This window comes from Pterocles gutturalis, unplaced genomic scaffold (assembly GCF_000699245.1).
Source record: "Pterocles gutturalis isolate BGI_N339 unplaced genomic scaffold, ASM69924v1 scaffold23694, whole genome shotgun sequence".
Taxonomy (NCBI): Eukaryota; Metazoa; Chordata; class Aves; order Pterocliformes; family Pteroclidae; genus Pterocles; species Pterocles gutturalis.
The window spans coordinates 33390-52802 of record NW_010131299.1 but is presented as its reverse complement, the minus strand read 5'-3'; the positions used below and the strand labels follow the sequence as shown (position 1 = coordinate 52802).

Genomic DNA, 19413 nt, shown 5'->3' with positions numbered 1-19413 from the left:
CAGCGGCTACCTGGGTGGGCCGAAAGGGAGGTTTCCTGCTCAGACTCCCTGAGGGGGGTTAGTTTATGCGTTACTGCACAGTGAGAGCGTGAGGAGCTGGAGCTTGCCTACACTCCCATAATTATTTTGTTTATTGTTGGTTTATTGCAGATTTTATTAATTTTTTTTTCAAAATCAAACATAATTGTCAGATGTTTTTTTCTGCTTGTGTTATGTGGTGCTCATAATTTTACATTTTTTGATAGAAAAATGCTAACTTAATGTGAAGAATGCCTAGGTTACATTCACCCAAAAGGAGGGGTGGGGAACCTTTGGCAAAGACTGGAGTAAGCCTGCCGGGCATTTGGTGGACACCAGGTGTTGGTGTTTATCTGATGATGTGTGAGGGAAAAAGTCATGATAGCAAGCTGTGAAACAAAGTTGTGGGCTTTGTCTTACATCCAAGTTATAGAAAAATCTGTGTAGGTAGTGTGCAAGGAAAAGGGCTTTGAGAAACTTAGTTGGAAGTCAGAATCTCTTTTTACAGTTGAGTAGCTTTGAGGTCTTAGCTTTTGAGACCCAATGATTCAGACAGGACAAAATAGTTAATGTATCTTTAAAAGAGGAGATGTTGAGTCTTCTGTGTTTTGCACACTGTGTTTGCACACTTCTGTGTTTTGCACATGCTTTCTAGTCCCAGACTTTTCCATGAAATTTAGAGAACTAAACATTCTCATCTTTGGATGCAAAGGGGAGAGTCTTGTGCAATTTTTTTTTTCATTCCAGTAACTCTGTAAGAGAAAAAATAATAGTTGTGATGGAGTCACAGTGGTTCTCAATGGAGACATCCAGTACCAGAAACTTCAGTTTTTTCAACACAAACCAAAATATTTTTTCTGTGGAATTTTTGCACTCTGGTGCGTTAGAATTGATAGTGCAAACCACAGTACTGTATCGGAATCGTCCAGAAGTTGTGTTTGGTTTGGTTTTTGTTTTGTTTTTCTCTGAACTACTCACAATTGCTGACATGTTAGGAAGTTGCAATATTGTTACGTGCTTATGATTTTAAGATGTGTATTTTCCCACTTTTTCTTGTCTCCCAGGAAGTATTCAGTTTACTAGAAAAAGCTGGGTCTGGTTCCTCTGTGCAGTTTGCTTGGCAGAAAACTTTGGGAAATTTCCTTGCTGTAACAGGGTAAGATTACAATATTTATTGCATTTGGCCATAGAAATAACTGATGCAGAAAGGGAATTATTCTATATGTTAATCTTTTTTAGACGTGATCATGCTGTGAAAATTTTTGATCGTCATGGTAAGAAGAGAAATGAAATCAGCTTACCAGGGTAGGTGCTAAGATGGTGCTAAAGTATTTTCTTTGTTGTTTTCTTTAAAAACGCTTCTCTTCTGGTGAGGTGCTTATACAATGTACGAACTTTGTAGGCAGAAATACTGTCTCTGGTGAATATACATGGAAAAGAAGACAAACTGATGAGCATGTGTGGAATCAGAGACATTAAAAGCTGAACTCACAGTAGAATATCAAGGATAGTCAGAAAAATATATTCTCCTACCCAAAGCACTCTTTATTAATAATAAATTCGATCTACTTCATTAAAATGTTAGAATCTATCATATTAAGAAAGAACGTAATTATAGAATCATTAAGGTTGGAAAAGACCTCAAGGATCACCAAGTCCAACCCAACACCACCTAACTCACTAAACCATGTCCCTAAGCACCACATCTACACGTTTCTTGAACACCTCCAGGGATGGTGACTCCACCGCTTTCCTGGGCAGCCTGTTCCAATGGCTGATCACTCTTTCAGTGAAGAAATTTTTTCTAATATCCAGCCTAAACCTCCCCTATGAGGTTGTATAGGATATATCCCCGTCACGCTGATTGTGACTGCATTCTAGCTACTCTCAGTTTTCTAGTATTTTGTTATAGCCTTACTGAGGAAAGATATCCTTTTGGTTTAGTGCTTTTGCTGATATCACTGGCATAATGTATACATTGGCATTTTTACTTTAGATTGAGAGTGTACTTCTGAAGTGAATCTCACTGCTTTTCCTGTTTATCACACTTTGATTCACGTTTTGGAGTGACAGACTGTACGAACTGGATTTCTTTCAAGTGAAATTTTTTAAATGGTGTACTTTGGAAGATGTAGTAGCTGCTACTTGCTTGGTTGCCCAGAGAAGTTGTGGATGCCCCATCTGGGGAGGCATTCAAGGCCAGGCTGGATGGGGCCCTGGGCAGCCTGCTCTAGTAGTTGGCAACCCTGCCCACGGCAGGGGGTTTGAAACTAGATGATCTTTAAGGTCCTTTTCAACCCAGGCCATTCTATGATTCTAAAAGGCAGTTAGTCCATAGGAACAGGCTAGATATGGTCCGGAGAAGACCTCCCTAGGTGCGACCGCAGTGACATCAGATCGTCATGTTGTTGTCCCAAAACTGGAGTTCATCACCCAGTGTGTGACAAGTCAATCCACACGCAGAGTCGAGATATCATTTTACTGCGTTTCTGTGCAGAAATGGATGCTAGGTGGTAATCCACAAAGCTAGCATACCTGGTTACAGTCATATCAGGTATTTATACAGTTCAAAATGTTAGTTGTGTGTCCTTTGCCCCATCCCTCTAATTATAATTGGTTAGTTCTTATCTCTTCTTGACTACAGTTAGTTCTTTTCCCATTTTGATTTAAAGGTACAGTGTTTCTTAAATTTACAACACATGCTTGGTGAGTGGGGGTCTTAATTCAAGGGGGGTCTCAGGCACTTGGAGGTGTGGTCTTCACATTATAGTAAGGTTTCAGGACTTGTAATAAAAAGGCTTCCATGCTCCAGGATATTTTACACTTCAAGGACAGCATTTCCCATAATTCCTGACAACAGTTCCCATAATTCCAGATGAGGGGTAAATCACTCCCATTGTCTTGAAGAACAGACCGATCCAGCACCATCTCACTGTTTACATATTCCCTGAGTTACAAGTTTAACTTCTTTATTCCCAGGCAATAATGTCATTTTGCTCTATAAATCTACTTTTATTGGGCACCATTACTGCCTGATGTAGGAATAGTTTAATTTGTATACTCCTCATTTGTTTTTAGTACTTTACCTGCTCTTACCTCAGAGTATTCAGGTAAACTCCTAACTTTTATTTTATTTCTAACAAGCTGATTCATTTAGATTAAGGTGGAGACCTTAGTCAATGCAAACCTCCCAATAAGGCTTTCAATCTGAAGCCTCTAGTCCAGAAGTCTAACGTTCATTCAAGAATGTCACTTACATATCCCTGTATCATTGGTAGATATGAGCCAGAATCACTGAGCTCCCCAAGAACTCTTTAGAGATACAGTTTTTGCAGTTCACGGTAGTTGCCACCATGCACTGATCCAGGAGATGCAATTCTCATTGTCTTTACCGGGCTCGCTTGTATCTTACTGACCATTGCACCTTGCTGTTTTGTTTCAAAATCCTGTTCTGGTTTGGGGGCCATTCATAATGTGGGCTGGCTATGTCAGTGTCTTTTGCTTGGTAATATCCGTGGCCCAGCTCATTCTGCGCTGTATTTTGCACAATGTATGATAAATACTCATTCTCTCCAGCAAACTGCTGAAAGTGAGGAGTGAGGAAAGCTGTGTTGAATCAGTGGTGAACTCTGAGAAGAGCTTGTGTTGGATTGGAGATCCTCTACTGTCATGTGCATCGGTGAGGGATGGTGTGAAGGGGAGTCTGCCTTACTGACAGACACTAATAACACTGACTTATTGGTGGACAGATGTGGCCCTTTCCTTCAGAGAAACATATAACATCTAAACCAGTTTTAAAATAACATGTTCTCATGGCAACACAAAAAGGAGTAAAAACTTGTATAATAACTACGTATCCTAAAGGCTTGTTGAAATAATTAACATCCACTTATGGTAGTTTGAAAAGTACTGACTTTTTGAGGCCCACCTTCTACGTACATTAGGTAGTTCTTTTGAATTCTTATTTTCAACCTTTTGCTCTGATTGAAGAATAAATTCTCTCTAATTATTAGTATTAGGACAAAATTCACTTTTTGTGATATACAGTTTAAACAGGAACAATCGTGCTTATATGGATGCTTCCGCCCCTCAGGCCAAACTTTGCTTCTTTATTTTTTGGTTAACTGTTAACTAACTGCAGTTGTTAACTGCTAGACCTCTCCTTATGTAAGAATGGAGTTCAGAATGTCAAATATTCTCAGCTATAATAGTTGATGTACAAGCGTCTTCCTACTATTATGTTGATAGAATTTGTTTTGTTTACTACTTATGAGTCTGAACTATTTAGAAATAGAGGTTTTTCCTGCTTCTGCAGAGGTTTCTTGTCCAAGTTCGTTATGCTTGTTGAACTATAAGAAAAACAATCCCAACACTGACTAGCCTCTAACAAAATAAAAAATTACTGGGGATTTTCACCATCTCTTGAAAATCAAGGCAGCAGTATTGCAAGTAATAGAATGTAGGTGTCTCTTTTTTTAATGACTTTTCTTTCAACCTCTGTCATTTCAGTGATATTTGAGTAAGAGCGTGGTTGCTGTAAAAGTACTCTTCACAGATAAATCTGCAATCTGTCAAGGGTTTGCTTGGGAAGGAAAAGGAAGGACAGCAACTTCAACTGGGTAGTTCTAGCTGTTTCTTGACACTTACAAACATATTTTAACATTATTAGTGAAAGTCTCTTTTTTTTCTTCAGTAACTGTGTTGCTATGGACTGGGATAAAGATGGAGATACTTTAGCAATAATCACAGACAAATCTAGCGCCATTTTTCTGTGGGATGCAAACACAAGCAAAACAAGCCAAGTAGACAGTGGCATGAGGTAAGAAAGTTTTTTTTGAAAGTGTGTATTTGAAGACTTGGACCACTGTGAGCTGTCTGTCTCAAATTTTTTCAAATTGCTATTGCATGCTTATAGTTAAATGTAACAAGATGGGAGAGGCATTGATGGAAATAACTGCACTAATTAGAAATTTCTGATTAAAATTGTTTTGCTTATGAGGCTTTTTTTAAAAATGTGATGTGTAGTATTTATGTGTACCCTTAAACATATAACAAAATAGGCCTTGCTGTATCTAGAACTTAGTTAAAATGGCTCTAACTTATTACATTGTCTAGAACTAGACCTATTCACTTGGAGTTGGCTGAAGTCGTAGGATTATTGAAGTACCAAAAAAAAAGTGCAGAAAGTGACTGGAAAATTTGACGTACCTTCGTGGTATCTTTAAGTGTTTTTTAAACCTGTGTTTTTGGCCAAATTACCTGTGATTCCATCAAGGACTGTTGATGTTTGCAGACACATTTCCATTTGTGCAAGTCTTGTACAACTTTTTATTACCTTCACTATTTTGTGCACACTTAAATAATTCTGATACTTGTAGTGAACATTTGCTTAATTTAAAAATTCTGCTTGGTCTGCGTGATTTCATAGAACTTCAAAACAAATATGCAAAATGTTTTTGTATGTAAGCATATAAAGGAATCTCTACTATACAAAATAAAATTTTTCTTTACTTTAGGGATGCAATGTCTTTCTTATTATGGTCTCGAGTTGGAACTTTACTTGCTGTTGGAACAACAAAGGGAAACTTACTTATATATAACCGTCAGACTTCTCGCAAGATTCCTGTTCTTGGTATGTATTGTTTCGAAACTAAGCTTGCACATATGAAAGTGGAATTTTGCTAATATACTTAAATTCCTTTTTAGTTCTATATATGAACATGCAAGTCGAAAATGTCCTCACGCGCATTTTGCACCTTCTGTTTTGTTGTAGTAAGAGGGTATTTTTATAGTATAGTAAGTTAAAAATATATATACACATACCTGATACTGCCTCATCGGAAATTTGTGTTATCTTTCTTGGTTTATAATTTGCGAAGGATTTGTGTGATTGTTCTTGTTGCTGAGTTACTTTTTCTTACCTGCTTACAGTCTCTCTGGGCAGAAAGGTTAAAGATATAGCACAGTCCTCAGAAATTGATGCAAAGAAATGGAAGAACAGGAGCTGTACAAGTTCCTATAAGGTCAAAAGACTACCATCTGGGAGTCAAAGATTTAAAAAAAAACCAACCCACCTCTTGAATTTTTAGTCGCTCTGACTATCTGTTTCACATTCTGACAATCTGTGTTTCAGTGGCCAAATAGAGCATATTTCCATTCCAGATTTTTTTTTTGTGGTTGTGTTTGTTTGTGTTGTATAGGTTTCTTTCTTTTTCAGGTAAGCACACCAAGCGGATTACTTGTGGTTGCTGGAGCACTGAAAACCTTCTGGCTCTAGGCGGCGAAGACAAAATGATTACTATAAGCAATCAAGAAGGGGATACTATAAGACAGGTAGTATTTAAAACCCACATTTGGTTTTAAGGCATACATTGATACTCCTGGTTCCCAAGAAAGCTGGGACCTGTGGGAGCTTATGCCTTTTCAATCCCACACTTTCCAGGACAAGGAGCCTTTGGGGAACCTCATGTAGAATGAGGGCATATCTGAAGATTTGAGCCTCTGTGTTATGCAACATGATTTATGATATTAGCATCTTTGCAATTCTGCTGTGGTCCTACCTGAACAAGCTTCTCTCGTCCTTGATCTGTATCTGTTACAAGAGGATCCTATGAGTGCAGTCTTAGGTTGACTTCCCCAGCAGCAGCAGCACAGGACAGCTCTCTGTTTATGTTTATATGGTCTGCTTATAAGGTCTTTAGGAAGTACTTTTAGTGTTGGTTTTGCTTTAGGTTGGTTAAACAAAGATCTTGCCTCTGGTGTGCAAGGATTACTCCTAGGCTGGATCTCCATTGCATTGTTGAGAGGCTGATTCCAGTGCTTCTTCGAGTACAGTCAGATTTTCTAATCAAGCATTCTGTTTACGTATATCACAGTCCTTCCAAGAAATTACAGTTGTTGCATAATGTGCAAATTAATATAATTCACTTTTTTATCCTTAATGAACAGTGTTTCACTCAAGATTTTCAAAGAACAAATCTTTCATAGTTCATTTCATATGCTTCCATCTTTATGTCTGAAGATCACCATTGGAGAAGAATATCCTAATAAATTTATTAGGGTATATCTGTGCTTTAAACTAGCTGGTTTAGGTAGTAGAAGCAGCGTAGCTGAGACAGCAGAGACCTAAGCAAGACTTGCTTGTGAGGTTTTGTATCCTCATATTGATTACAAAAGAACGAGATTGCTATCACTACCTAAACCAGATCAGGTATGTCCGTATTAAAATCCTTGGTAAATATTTAACCTGTATGTCTTATTCTTGGTGTTCCTTCTTTGAATTTGCATTCGAGTGACCTTATTTGTACTGCTTCAGTTAGCAGTGTCTGTATAATATCGTCTTGCAAGTCTTCTTCCTCATCTGGATCTTTCCTTCTCTATTTGGATTTATATTTCCAATTATTTCCTAGATATTTTTTTCAAGTATATTCTGTGATAGCATGTCATTGTGATCCAAACTGAGGTCATGTTTTCTCCAGCTTTTTTCTCAGTTTTGCTACTAAATGCAATAACAACTCTATCTATCTATCCTTAACACTAAAATGCACAGGGCAGGAATAATGCAATTATTTATCAATATTTGCTATATTCACTGTTGATTTCTTAATCTGAACTTCTTTCTTGCAGACCTCAGTGAGCTCAGATCCCAGTGATATGCAGTTCTCAGTTATGAAGACTGATGAAAGAATATCAACCAGGGAAAGCACAGTAAGAAGTCAATACAAAATACTGCAAAAAGTGTTAATCTGATGGTTCAGGGTTTCTGCTAGCAACCAGTGTAGTCCAGGAAGCAATTTACTCCTCCTTGACTTGAAATTTGGTGTTTAAGTGGGTTTTTTTTCCCAAAACCTTCCTTTAAAGTAAAGCCATACCCCATAGTTCATTAAGGATATGTTCATGAAAAGTGCAGTGGTTAGCAATTTGGCAGGTAACAGCAGTTTTGCAGTGGTAGTTACCATAATAGATGGAGGTGTGTGCAGAGGCTTAAAGAAATACATACAATATGAATACAGAACAATGTATGCAATGTGGCAGATGGAAATGGAGCAGGATTGTCAAAATTGCTGAGATGCCACCTTTCAGAGGGCAGATTTTCAGCTGTCAGTTTTGGGAACAGATCACTGCTCTCTGGGTTTTCATCTTACGCAAACCTCTGCGTCAATGAGACTAAAAGCCCCCGTGTCGGTCTTATGGTGTGAGCATTATCCTGTCTCTGTCTAAATGGCTCCAGTTTCATTGTCTTCATCATCTTTTTGAATTAATCAAAGTCCATCAGATTGGTCAATGGTGAAGTACAGAAAAATGGGGTAATGATAACTATTAACAGAGCATATTATTAAATGATCAGCAATGAAATACCAGGACAAGACAGAAAATCCATGGATAGAAGGGTGGTATGGAGTTAGAATTTGTCCAGAACTATTCACTTATAATTAAATTCTCACAGTCAGATTTAATCTGTGGAGTACAGGTGTCAAGAAAGAATTTTTCCCCATGCTTACATTGACAAGGATCTGTAAGAGTGTTTTGCCTCTCTGCACGGAGTGAAATGTTTTCTGCTTCTGTCCTGGGTTAACCCATCACAGCTTCCTAGGGAAATTTAATTAACAGATATTTTGAAAACGGAGCAACTGAGGACTTCAGCCTTGATTTCTTCTGCTGCTTCCCGGGGCACGTGATAGCCTAGGCTTTGCAGGTTTTTTATTACAACTCTTGAGTTTGCTGTAGAATGTTAGGGAACAGTCTGTAATTTTGTACTTGGTATTTCTGCTTGGATGGTCTGTCAGCAGCTCTAAACCACATACCATTTATTGTCTAGGTGTCGTCTTGTTGGGGGGGGGCTTGGCTTGATAACGATCACTTCCACTCTGTTAGTTATGACATCAGAAAAAAAACCTGCAAGTTGGATCAAAATAAGTGGTACTAGAGTTAACATCTTGCACTGCAACATAAAATAATTCCTGTAATTTCTTAGGAGAATTTAAGAAAGAGTATTTCTTAAATACTTCATCGTTAAGCTGCAATTGAATTATAAGCAAGCTGTTTTAAAAGGCAGAAAACCTACTTTTTATATTTGGGGTAAGTTTAGGAATTATAGGTCAGAATTTGAGTTTGTAATTCTGGATTAATAGATTTTTACGTCAATATATGCCTTTTTTTCTTCAGTTTGAAAATACCGGCTTTGTATTTAATTCTTCCAGCTCTTATTAGGAATAAAACATGTTCTCCTTTTTAGACAAGGAGAGCTGGAATAGAAGGTAATGTAAAGTAAACTTGTAAATAGCCCTTTGAAGCATCTTTGTCAAAGAATAAGGTAAAACTAGATGCTCCTCCTTGTTTTTTTCTAAAATGAGTGGTTTATCTTGCCTGACAATAACATACACTCTAATAACAAAAATAATATTTTTAAAAATCCCACAGTTCAACCTGCCTTACACTGTGAAGTCCAGCATCTCTATGGAATTAATCAAATAAAATGCACTCACCTAGACTGATATCAAACTGTAAATATTGCATGTTCAGTACACACGGAGCATGCTGTTTCTTTTGGTATTGTCTTTCTATCTTTGAAATAGCAGAAAGTTACTTGAGATAGCAGTGTTGTGATAGTCTTCCCTTCAACCTCCCAGATAAAAATTCTGTGGATCAGAAAACACATGGTGGTTCAAGTGAGAGTAGTCCAACAGGATAACTCCATGTGACCTGCTGCCTTTTCCTCCTCGGAAATGGAGCTGACTTAATGCTTCTGGAGGGAAAAGTCTTGAATTTGAGATATGTGTTCTGCTAGGCTTGTATTTAGATATGTGAACCACTGGCTCACAAGGGCAATATCCTGAAAATCTTTTCCACTGTTGATAAATATTCAGAATTCAGATCCATGGGATTCTTAAAGATTATGGAAAGTCGTAAATCTCACCTTTTAGCAAAGAAGTAGGGCCTTATTTTAAAGTGATGCCATTCTTATCCAGTTAATTTTTCTTTTCCCTCGTTGGCAGGTAAGTGTGGTGGTCGGCAAGAAGACTCTCTTTCTTTTTAATTTGAATGATCCTGATAACCCCATTGATCTGAAATTTCAGCAGCCCTATGGCAATATTGTAACCTACAGATGGTGAGCAGAACTTTCTTAATTGAAGCATTCTAGTATTAGCAAACTGAAGATTTTCCCAGTAGTTGTGATGAATGCTGGAAATGAAGTGAGATATCCCTTGCTTACGCTGGATTTTTCTTGGATATATTGTAGCCTTTTAAATAGTTATTTTCCAAACACAAAGAAGTATGTTTTGTAATTGTTTTACTTAGCACTTCCATAGCTGATGGTAAGCGGTGTTTTCAAATATAATAGCTATTGGTATGGTCAGCTTTAGAACACTAATACTGTTGCTGTCCTGACAATAGATTAAACTGAGGGTTTTATAGGTTGTTTTCTGTTTGGATGAGTAACTGATGAAAGAGCTAGGGGTGGAGTTGTATCTTTCAGCTAGTTTGATGGTTTATAAAGTTGTGCAAAGTTCCTGTAGCCTCTCTGCTATGTAATCCAATTGGTAATGTTCCTTTGAAGAAATCCTGAGTTAGAAGGTTCAACTCTGTACCCAAAAAGTAGCTGTACTGTTTCTATCTTTGAATCATGACACCCTGTCTTTTAATGCCTGTTCGATCAACGTAGAATTTTCATTTATCCCTTTACACTAGAACTGTCTAAGAAGACCTGTAGCTTTATGCTTCTTAATTCATGGCCACATGTCCAACAAGGCATACCTGGGCTGTTTCCCATGCAATGATTTTTTTGCAACTAAGCTGCTGAGTTATTGTTTGAATTCATCCTTACATGCTGTAACTATTTCTGTTCTAACCTCATTATTTCTGCTTGACACTATGAAGAGTAAACAAACTGTCTAGTCACAAATACAGATTGTAGCTTTGGTACTTCCACGGTGTTTGCAGTAGTATGCCTTAAGGGCACAGTGACTGCCATTGCTATTTTTAGCATGGCTTTGATGGGACTATGTTGTCCAGAATCTTGAAATGGAAGTTTCCATTTTCTGACATGCTTATTCCAAGAAAGATACCAGAGGTTTTTCTTCTGGCATCACTGCCATGTGTGCAACTTGCTGAAAGTGAAGTGGCATTGTAGAATGTAGAAGAGAGAATAAAGACGACTTATGAGTGAGCTCTGGATGCAAACATGGTTTTGTCCTTTAAGAATCTATGGTTGTTTTTCCCTTAATCTACTTTATACTATATTGCTCTACATTATATATCTATAAATTCCCATAGTTTGGTTATGTCTCCTATTAAAGGGAGACGTTGGCAGTTACCCCAGTAGACTGAAAGAAAATGCATTTTGCATATTGCATGAATAGTTTATTTCTTAGTGGTTTTTTTTTTTTTTTTAACAGGTATGGTGATGGCTACATTATGATTGGTTTCTCACGAGGGTGTTTCGTAGTGATTTCTACGCACATTCGTGAGATAGGTCAAGAAATCTTTCAAGCTCATAATCATAAAGATAATCTAAGCAGCATTGCTATATCACAGTCATTAAACAAAGCTGCATCATGTGGAGACAATTGGTAAGTGGTAGTTTTATACATAAAGAATGGAATTCATCTCACATGACTTTAGATGTCAGACATTAAAGTTAGGCTCCTTAAGGCTTCAAGGCTCCCTAAGTAGTCTGTGCAGACTAAGTGAGATGAATTGCTCTGTGGAACTGCCTATGTGCCTATAGTTAGGAGAAGCTAATTTTGTCCAAAATCTCTGCAGTTGTAATTAACTTTATTGTAGTTAATTGTAAACAAAAATTTAATTAAACTTTCGCATAGATAATTCCTTTTGATTCTTTCTTTTCTACTATGTTACTTGGCTACCATAATGTCCAAATTTCTTTACTGTGATTTGTTGATTGGACATAAACATCTGCGTAGCAATAGGAGAACAATTCATTTAAAGGTGTACTGAGTATGCTGATATCCTGATATCCTCTCCTCTGGTGTTTGGTCTTATCTGCAATCTAGACAAAAGTATAAATGTGTAAGCAATTAAGGAAAAAAATAATTAGAGACGAGTTTTTCCAAAATATGTTGTGCATATGATAAGAGTATCCCCTTTAGCTCCTTGTCTGCTGCTTACTGATTCTGTGATATCTGAATTCTTGAGCAAAAAAGGAGCTGAGTGATGGTAGGAATCAGACCATTCTGTCTGTCTTCAGTTCTGTGTGTGAACTTAGCAGACTTCTGATTTATGACACTCGCGCATCAAGTGTGGTATAACTATAAGCAAAACATGGTGTAACTTCAAGTACTTCAGCTATTGTATAATAAATATTCTTTCTTTAAGGGGTTCTTTAGCATATATTGAGTAACATGACAGCATAAATATACTCTCACTCTGTCCCTGTATATGTGAAGCAGGACTGAAAATTATTTTTTTGCATCTGTGTTTCAAACAGTGTTTGTCCATCAGGAATGTGTATTTAACCTGACCTGTATTGTAACAGGTCAAAAGGGAATAATAGTGTGTGTCTCCCACCCCTGAATTCTTTCAAATTGAATGAGTTGTGCCTTTTCCTCAAATTTTAGTTCTCTGAGCAAATCTTTTTGTACAGTGATAGCGATAAACTATTTAGAGTGATGGATAACAATGTGTTTTACTCTTTAGGAAACAGAAAGCATTTTTCATTTGCACTTTATTTTTCGCTCCATTAGGCTGTCTTGATTGGGTTGGGTTTCTTCCAGTTTATGATGACTGAGATTTATATTAGTGAGAATGACTGTTTATTTTTGGTTTAGCATTAAAATCCATGATCTATCAGACCTGAGAGAAATGTATGCCATAATAAACCTGGATGATGAAAACAAAGGTATGTTAACAGTCTTAATGAGGACAGAAATTTTTACAAATTAAATAATACAGAATTTTGATGGTGACTCTATTTACATGAATTTATCCTATATATATAAAAAAATTATCGTAAATTCCTTCTTTCGCAACTTGTATTTATCAGGTGACCCATAGCAAAATGGGAATATGTTTTATTTTATCTGTTCAAAGTACAGAAAGGTACAGACCTCAGAATATTTGTTGATCAGTTAGTGTTGTGGTTTTTTGAATCTGTAATACAGTATATTCAGATTGCTAAAATAATGTCCTTATTTGGTTTCTCTTTCTTTCTATGGTTTTTTTGGTAGGTGAGGTTTTTTTGTGCTCTTCAGCGTCTCTTGTACTAACATACGATACTTAATCCGTTCTCATCCTGATACATACACAGGATTTGTGCCTGTGGCTTCCAGAACATTGTTGCAAGACTGTGTTCTTGGGTAGTGAGTTACCACCATTATCCCTTCTTGTATCGTCTGTAAATATTTCAGTTATTGTCAAGTCTTTGTTCTTAGGAAAATGCTCAATTAGTAAATTATGGTTTTTGTTTGAGTGATTCCAGTTACTCTTGGTAACTCTTACTAGTTGGTTGTATTTAAGTATGTTAGTTGAGTATGTTAGTACATATATTCCTAGGTATGAATTCCTACCATTTTCACATTTTAAAGCAAAATAATTGTTACTTGGTTTCAGTAGTTAAAGAAAGGTTTTTTGGTTTGGTCGTTTTTTGGGTTTTTTTTGTTTTGTTTTGGGGGGGTTTTTGGGGGGGGGGGTGGTTTTTTTGTTTGTTTTTTTTTTTTTTCTTCAAAAACTTGTGAATGTTTTAGGTGTAGATCAGCTGGCTTGGACAGATGATGGTCAATTGTTGGCAGTATCTACACGAAGAGGATCCCTCCATGTTTTCTTGACAAAGCTTCCAAGCCTTGGAGATACTTGCAGTACACGGATTGCATACCTCACTTCTCTTCTTGAAGTTACTATAGCCAATCATGTGGAGAGAGTATGATAACCTCTTCCTTTTAAATTTTATAAGTAAATTAAGTATTAATAGGGGATAAAAATTGTTTTATTTTGTTTTCTTACAGGAGCTACCAATCACAGTCTCTGTTGAAATAGAGCCCAGTTTTGTTGCTATTGGTGTTTATCATTTGGCTGTAGGAATGAACAATCGGGCTTGGTTTTATGCACTTGGAGAGAATAGTAAGCATAAATTTACTTCTCTTAAAACTGCTGCATCATTGTGTCTTATTTTCTGAAGTTAGTATTGTGTTTAGCCGTTCTGGACTTTCCACATTGTACGATAACAGCTTGAATTGCTAAATGGTCCATTTAGGACTAGCTAATGATCTTCACAGACTGAAGCACTTATGACAAGGCATTGTAAATAATAGAAATAAAACTTCAGGTTCAAGGGATTGGTAATGAAATGTAGAATGTTTCTTTTTTGTTTTGTTTTTTTTTTTTTTTCAAATCATGTTAACCAATGAAGGACTTCTGTGCTTTTGAGATGTTATTTTACTGTTTCTTTAAATACTAAGTTTGGCAAAGTACCTAAGGACCGTATTATCAGAGGGTTTAAATTCTCAGTTTGGTGGATGTTCATGTTGTTTACATGAGGTAAGGTAAAATTGGTTATGCTATGTCCAAATTTTAGACAGTGGATTTAAAGCTTTAATTTCTCTCTAAGCATCACCTTTTTTTGACTAATAATAAATTAGCAGTTCTCTGACGGCTAAGAAAATAAATCTCTTTACATGTGAATTGTCCTCTTTCTGCTTAGTTGTGAGTTCTTCACATCTGGTTACTCAGCTACAAATTGAGATGATGATGAGCAAAGACCTGTACAAAATCAAAATATTTTTACCTTTTCTGTTTGTATTCTTTAGATGTAAAAAAGCTTAAAGATGTGGAGTACCTGGGTACGGTAGCAAGTATGCATCTTAATTCTGATTATGCTGCTGCTCTCTTTGAGGGTAAAGTCCAGTTGCATATGGTAAGAGCTCTGGCAATTTGGAGTGCTGAACTGATGAGTTGATGTAAGCTGAACAAGTTAATGTAATTTTAAAAATGAGGGAAAGTGGAGTGATCTTCAGTTAATGGGAATAAAAATTAAAAATTCTTTAAATATTTTTTGCTGGCTATTTAAAATATAAGGCTGAGTTCCTGTAGACTTTAGAAATACAACCTAGTTTAGAAGAAGTGAAGAAACAGTGTTTTCTTGTGAACTATTTAACAAGGTTTGTGGGAATGTGACAGAGGCAGATGCTGGGTTTTAAGGGATGCACATGCAAGTTTGTTTTCATATCAGTTTGAAACAGGCAAAACTATGATACGTCATTGTTAACAGTGGGATTTTTAAGTTCATTCTATTCTTTATATTTAGATAGAAAGTGAAGGTTTGGATGCTCAAGAAGAACGAGAAACTCGACTCTTCCCAGCAGATGATGATAAATACCGAATTTTGTGCCATGCTTTGACTAGTGACTTCCTCATGTATGGTACAGATGTGAGTATTAATGCTGTTTTTAAAGATCTGTTTAGATGGAATATATTCCTGTCTGAATTGTTTGGATTATTGCTCATTTTTAGTAAAAAAAAAAAAGTGGTTCTGAGAAGTTTACAGTGGATTATTTTCTATGCAATAACTTCATGCAAGTGCAGACAAAATTGCATCGAGCTTCCTTTGCTGTTGCATTTATATGAGATGCATTGACAGGAAGGTTAAGTTTTGGTTTTATTGGTGTTTGTTGCAAACCACTGATTTTAACAGCAGACTTTAATTCTATCGCAGTAGTGAGAGGGTTGTCAATCAAAATGTCTTCCAGATATGAAAAAAAACATAGCACTTGCCTTACAAATTTGTTGATTTAGGTGGTGATGTGATAGATGTGGTCAAAAAGATAATGAGGTAAACAAGTATGATAGCTTAAATGGAAGTCTTGTCTTATTGTTGAAGCCTTTGCCTGAGGAGAATTTCTTTTAGGTGTTTCAACAAAGATAAGAATTAGGAGGGCACTGAAGAAGGATGTGAATATCCTTATGGATTTTTCCAAATATTTTCCTAAGCATGAGGAGTAGTTTCTTTGCATTTAGTATTTTCTGGCACTGGGCACATTTGGCATTGTAGTATTGTGCTGTTTGTGACACAGGCTGATGTATTGACCTTCCAGAGGAAAAGCAGAATTGCTCTTTCTGGTGTTACCACTGGTTTAATAACTTAAATGGTTTTGCAGCAGTGGAGGGCTTTCCCACCTCCTCAGTACCTAAACTGGCACTGATAAATTTGAAGTACTAAATTCACAACTGATCAATTTGATGTGTGCAAATTTTACAATTGACTTCAAAAGCAGTCTTTTACTTTCAGTGTTCTTTGTGCAACACTAATTGAAATATAGTGTTAATCAGTTTGATTGCTTTTCTGCCCTGAATTAAATACATCTGTTCTTAAGAATGAGTGGCTCTTCCTTAGAGGCAAGTTTTTCACCTTTGTTTGAAGGTTAAGCTTCTCTCATCAATGTGACAGGCATTTCCCATGTTTAGAGCATTGCACACTAAATACAGCTTGTCTCCATGAAGCACAATGGGATAAACAACAAAAACATAAAAAAAATCCCTCAAACTTCCCACTCCTTTCCCCACCCCTCAAAAAGCCTCAGGTTTTCCTGTCCTGACCAAAACCAGCTGTGAATGAAGAAGGAAGCCAAAAAAAACAGCTGGAGGTGTTCTTCTTTGGACACTCTTCATGCTTAGTGCTCTCAAATGGGAGAAACTACAACCAAGTTAATTATTTACTTGCCACTTACTAATGTCTTCATTAGCTTTTTCTGTTATTTCTCATTAGACTGGAGTTATTCATTATTTCTACATTGAAGACTGGCAATATGTGAATGAGTATCGGCATCCTGTCAGTGTGAGAAAACTTTTTCCAGATCCCAGTGGAACCAGATTGGCTTTCATAGATGACAAAAGGGATGGCTTTGTCTATTGTCCTGTAAGTTAGTGTGGGATACCCATACAATTATATTTAGAAGCAGGCTCTTCAGCTATATAGGTTTTTTTTAATGGAGAATGAAGAAGCTCTGTCACCCCAGCATGTATGCTGGTAGAAGAAGTTGCCGGGGAGGCTTGAAGATAACTTGGTGGTAATGTAAAGAAATAAAATCTGCCATATTAGATCAGGACAATTTCATCATACTAAATTCCTGATCAGTAGTTTTCAGAAATGTATGTGTTTGTGTATTCAAATACAGACATTTTAGCCTGTTATCAAGCACTACCAGTTTCACTGCCTGTCCCCGTACCTTTTTCTAAGAAAAGTAAATAACATTCATATAATGTGTATTTTCCATTTACTTCCCTTCTGAATTAAACTATCATGTTATTCAGAGTCACTGCTTATAAGAAAACTTTTTCTTAATACAATTCTCGTATTTCTGCACTACATACATTCTTTTTTAAATTTTTAATCAGAACTGAGATTAATATTTAGTTTGTCTCCTTAGGCATTTGCTAGTAATTTTACTTTTGCATTATTTGTAGGTAAATGATAGATTATATGAGATTCCAGATTTCTCACCAACTATTAAAGGAATCCTGTGGGAAAACTGGCCAATGGATAAAGGTGTTTTTGTTGCTTTTGACGATGATAAAGTGTACACTTATGTTTTTCATAAGGATGCCATTCAAGGTACTGTAAATGCTTTTAAAAACTGATTCACAATTTTAGTTAATAAAATAAAACATGTTTTGAATCTTCATTTGTCTTAAATATTTTCATAACTGCATATAAAAATAAATAGTACTATAGAAGTTTTGAAGTACAACTGATGAATAGAAAACTAGTTGCTTTGTAGGTTTCTCTGTAAAGCTCCAACAAAGAATTTTCATCTTAACTCCCTAAGCTTCTTTCTATTATAATCTTTCATCTGAAATTTACATATTGTGCTTCAATTGTATTTTTAAATGTTCGTGAGAAAATCGTAGGATCAGGGTGACAAAACTTGTATTCACTTCTACTGCTAACCAAAATTGTAATCATAGCAATTTCTATATTTGTGACAGAGAAACATTAAGAAATTGACCTACAAACATTTGGAAAATGACCGTAATAGCTTCGAAGATTTTAGTTATGTATATTTACTTTACTGAAAAATAGGTACTGTACAGTAGATGGTGACTACCAGAATTAGACACCTTGAATTAATGCCCTGTAAATCTACATTTCATCTGTGACTGCTTGGTACACTTTTTACCATGTAGAGATTTAAAAAAATTATGTCTTCTTTTCTTCCTGATCTTTGAATCTAGGCTCCAAGATCATTTTGGCAGGTGGCACGGAAGTTCCCTTTTCCCATAAACCTTTGTTGTTGTATAACGGAGAGTTAACTTGTCAGACTCAGAGTGGGAAAACAAACAGTATCTATTTAAGCACTCACAGTTTCCTTGGCAATTTGAAAGACTTTGGACCTAATGAGCTGACACAAATGCTTACTCAGACTTTAATATTGAAAAGGTACATCTGCGTTTTAATTATGTTGTGTAAATTGTTTTCTTCTGTGCTTATAGCTCAATACAGCATATCCTGATGATTTTAAAATGTCATGACGAATATAGATAAATTACATTGATCCGTGAGTCCATGTAGCTGTCTATGCAGACCAAGCAAAATAAATGACCCAGTGGTGCTTTGTTTTTCTGCTGTCAAATAAAAGCTAAAGTAATTTTTTTCAAGACTGATTCAGAGTTCTGTGACAGTGACTCTTCCAAAACTGGCTGAAGGTGCTTCTTGAATACTCCTCTCCCACTGTAATGAAGCAATGTAAAGTCAGTGTAATGGAAAGAATGCTAGAGTAGGGAAAGCAGATGGTTTCCTTAAAGAATGTAGTAGAAACAGGAGAAGCAGAACTGTAAGTTATGCATTTTTATTTCTCTTTTCTTCCTGACACATGGCTTCTGCATGGCTTAGAATTAAATGCTTTTTATGTTTTCCCTGCCGTAGTATTAGGGGAAAAAGCGCATTGAGGGGTGTTGTATGTACGAGTAATAGTAATTTTAAATGTGTTTTGCCTTCTGTAGGTTTTCTGAAGCATGGGAGGTGTGCAGACTTCTGAATGACCAGTCTGGTTGGAATGAGCTGGCCAAAGCTTGCTTACATCATATGGAGGTGGATTTCGCAATACGTGTTTATCGAACAATCGGTAATGCTGGGATGGTGATGTCACTAGAGCAAATAAAGGTAAAATCTAACATCCCTTTTCAATAGGAAATATGGTGATTTAATTCTTCTTTAAGAATTGCTGAATTCTTATTTTTGTGGGGATTTTGCTTTTCTTTAAAGAGAAGGTGAGTTATTTTCAACAGAGTTAATAGTTGTAGAGGAGAGAGTGTCCAAACCACATAACTCTTGCTTTGTTTTCTCTTGAAGTATTTGCAGTCTCTACATTCCTTTCTGCATTTGCTTGAGAGCAGCAGAATATATTAATGTCTCAGGCACTTGGAGGCTCTTTTTTCCTTTGTTAT

At 36.4% G+C, this 19413-nt stretch overlaps 1 protein-coding gene across 1 annotated transcript in view; it reads left to right on the top strand.

Moving 5' to 3' along the window:
* Positions 1-1091: 1091 nt before the first annotated feature.
* WDR19 (WD repeat domain 19) overlaps positions 1092-19413 on the top strand; it is a 42644-nt gene continuing 24322 nt past the window's right edge. Inside the window, exons 1-17 of the mRNA XM_010080576.1 lie at positions 1092-1174; positions 1258-1323; positions 4712-4837; positions 5535-5650; positions 6236-6351; positions 7645-7725; positions 10014-10126; positions 11415-11588; positions 12807-12888; positions 13733-13894; positions 13980-14094; positions 14781-14887; positions 15278-15400; positions 16736-16885; positions 17434-17581; positions 18202-18406; positions 18970-19129. Of these exons, the coding sequence (XP_010078878.1) occupies positions 4725-4837; positions 5535-5650; positions 6236-6351; positions 7645-7725; positions 10014-10126; positions 11415-11588; positions 12807-12888; positions 13733-13894; positions 13980-14094; positions 14781-14887; positions 15278-15400; positions 16736-16885; positions 17434-17581; positions 18202-18406; positions 18970-19129 (1965 nt within the window). The 5' untranslated portion in view covers positions 1092-1174; positions 1258-1323; positions 4712-4724. The remainder of the gene's footprint in view (positions 1175-1257; positions 1324-4711; positions 4838-5534; positions 5651-6235; positions 6352-7644; positions 7726-10013; positions 10127-11414; positions 11589-12806; positions 12889-13732; positions 13895-13979; positions 14095-14780; positions 14888-15277; positions 15401-16735; positions 16886-17433; positions 17582-18201; positions 18407-18969; positions 19130-19413) is intronic.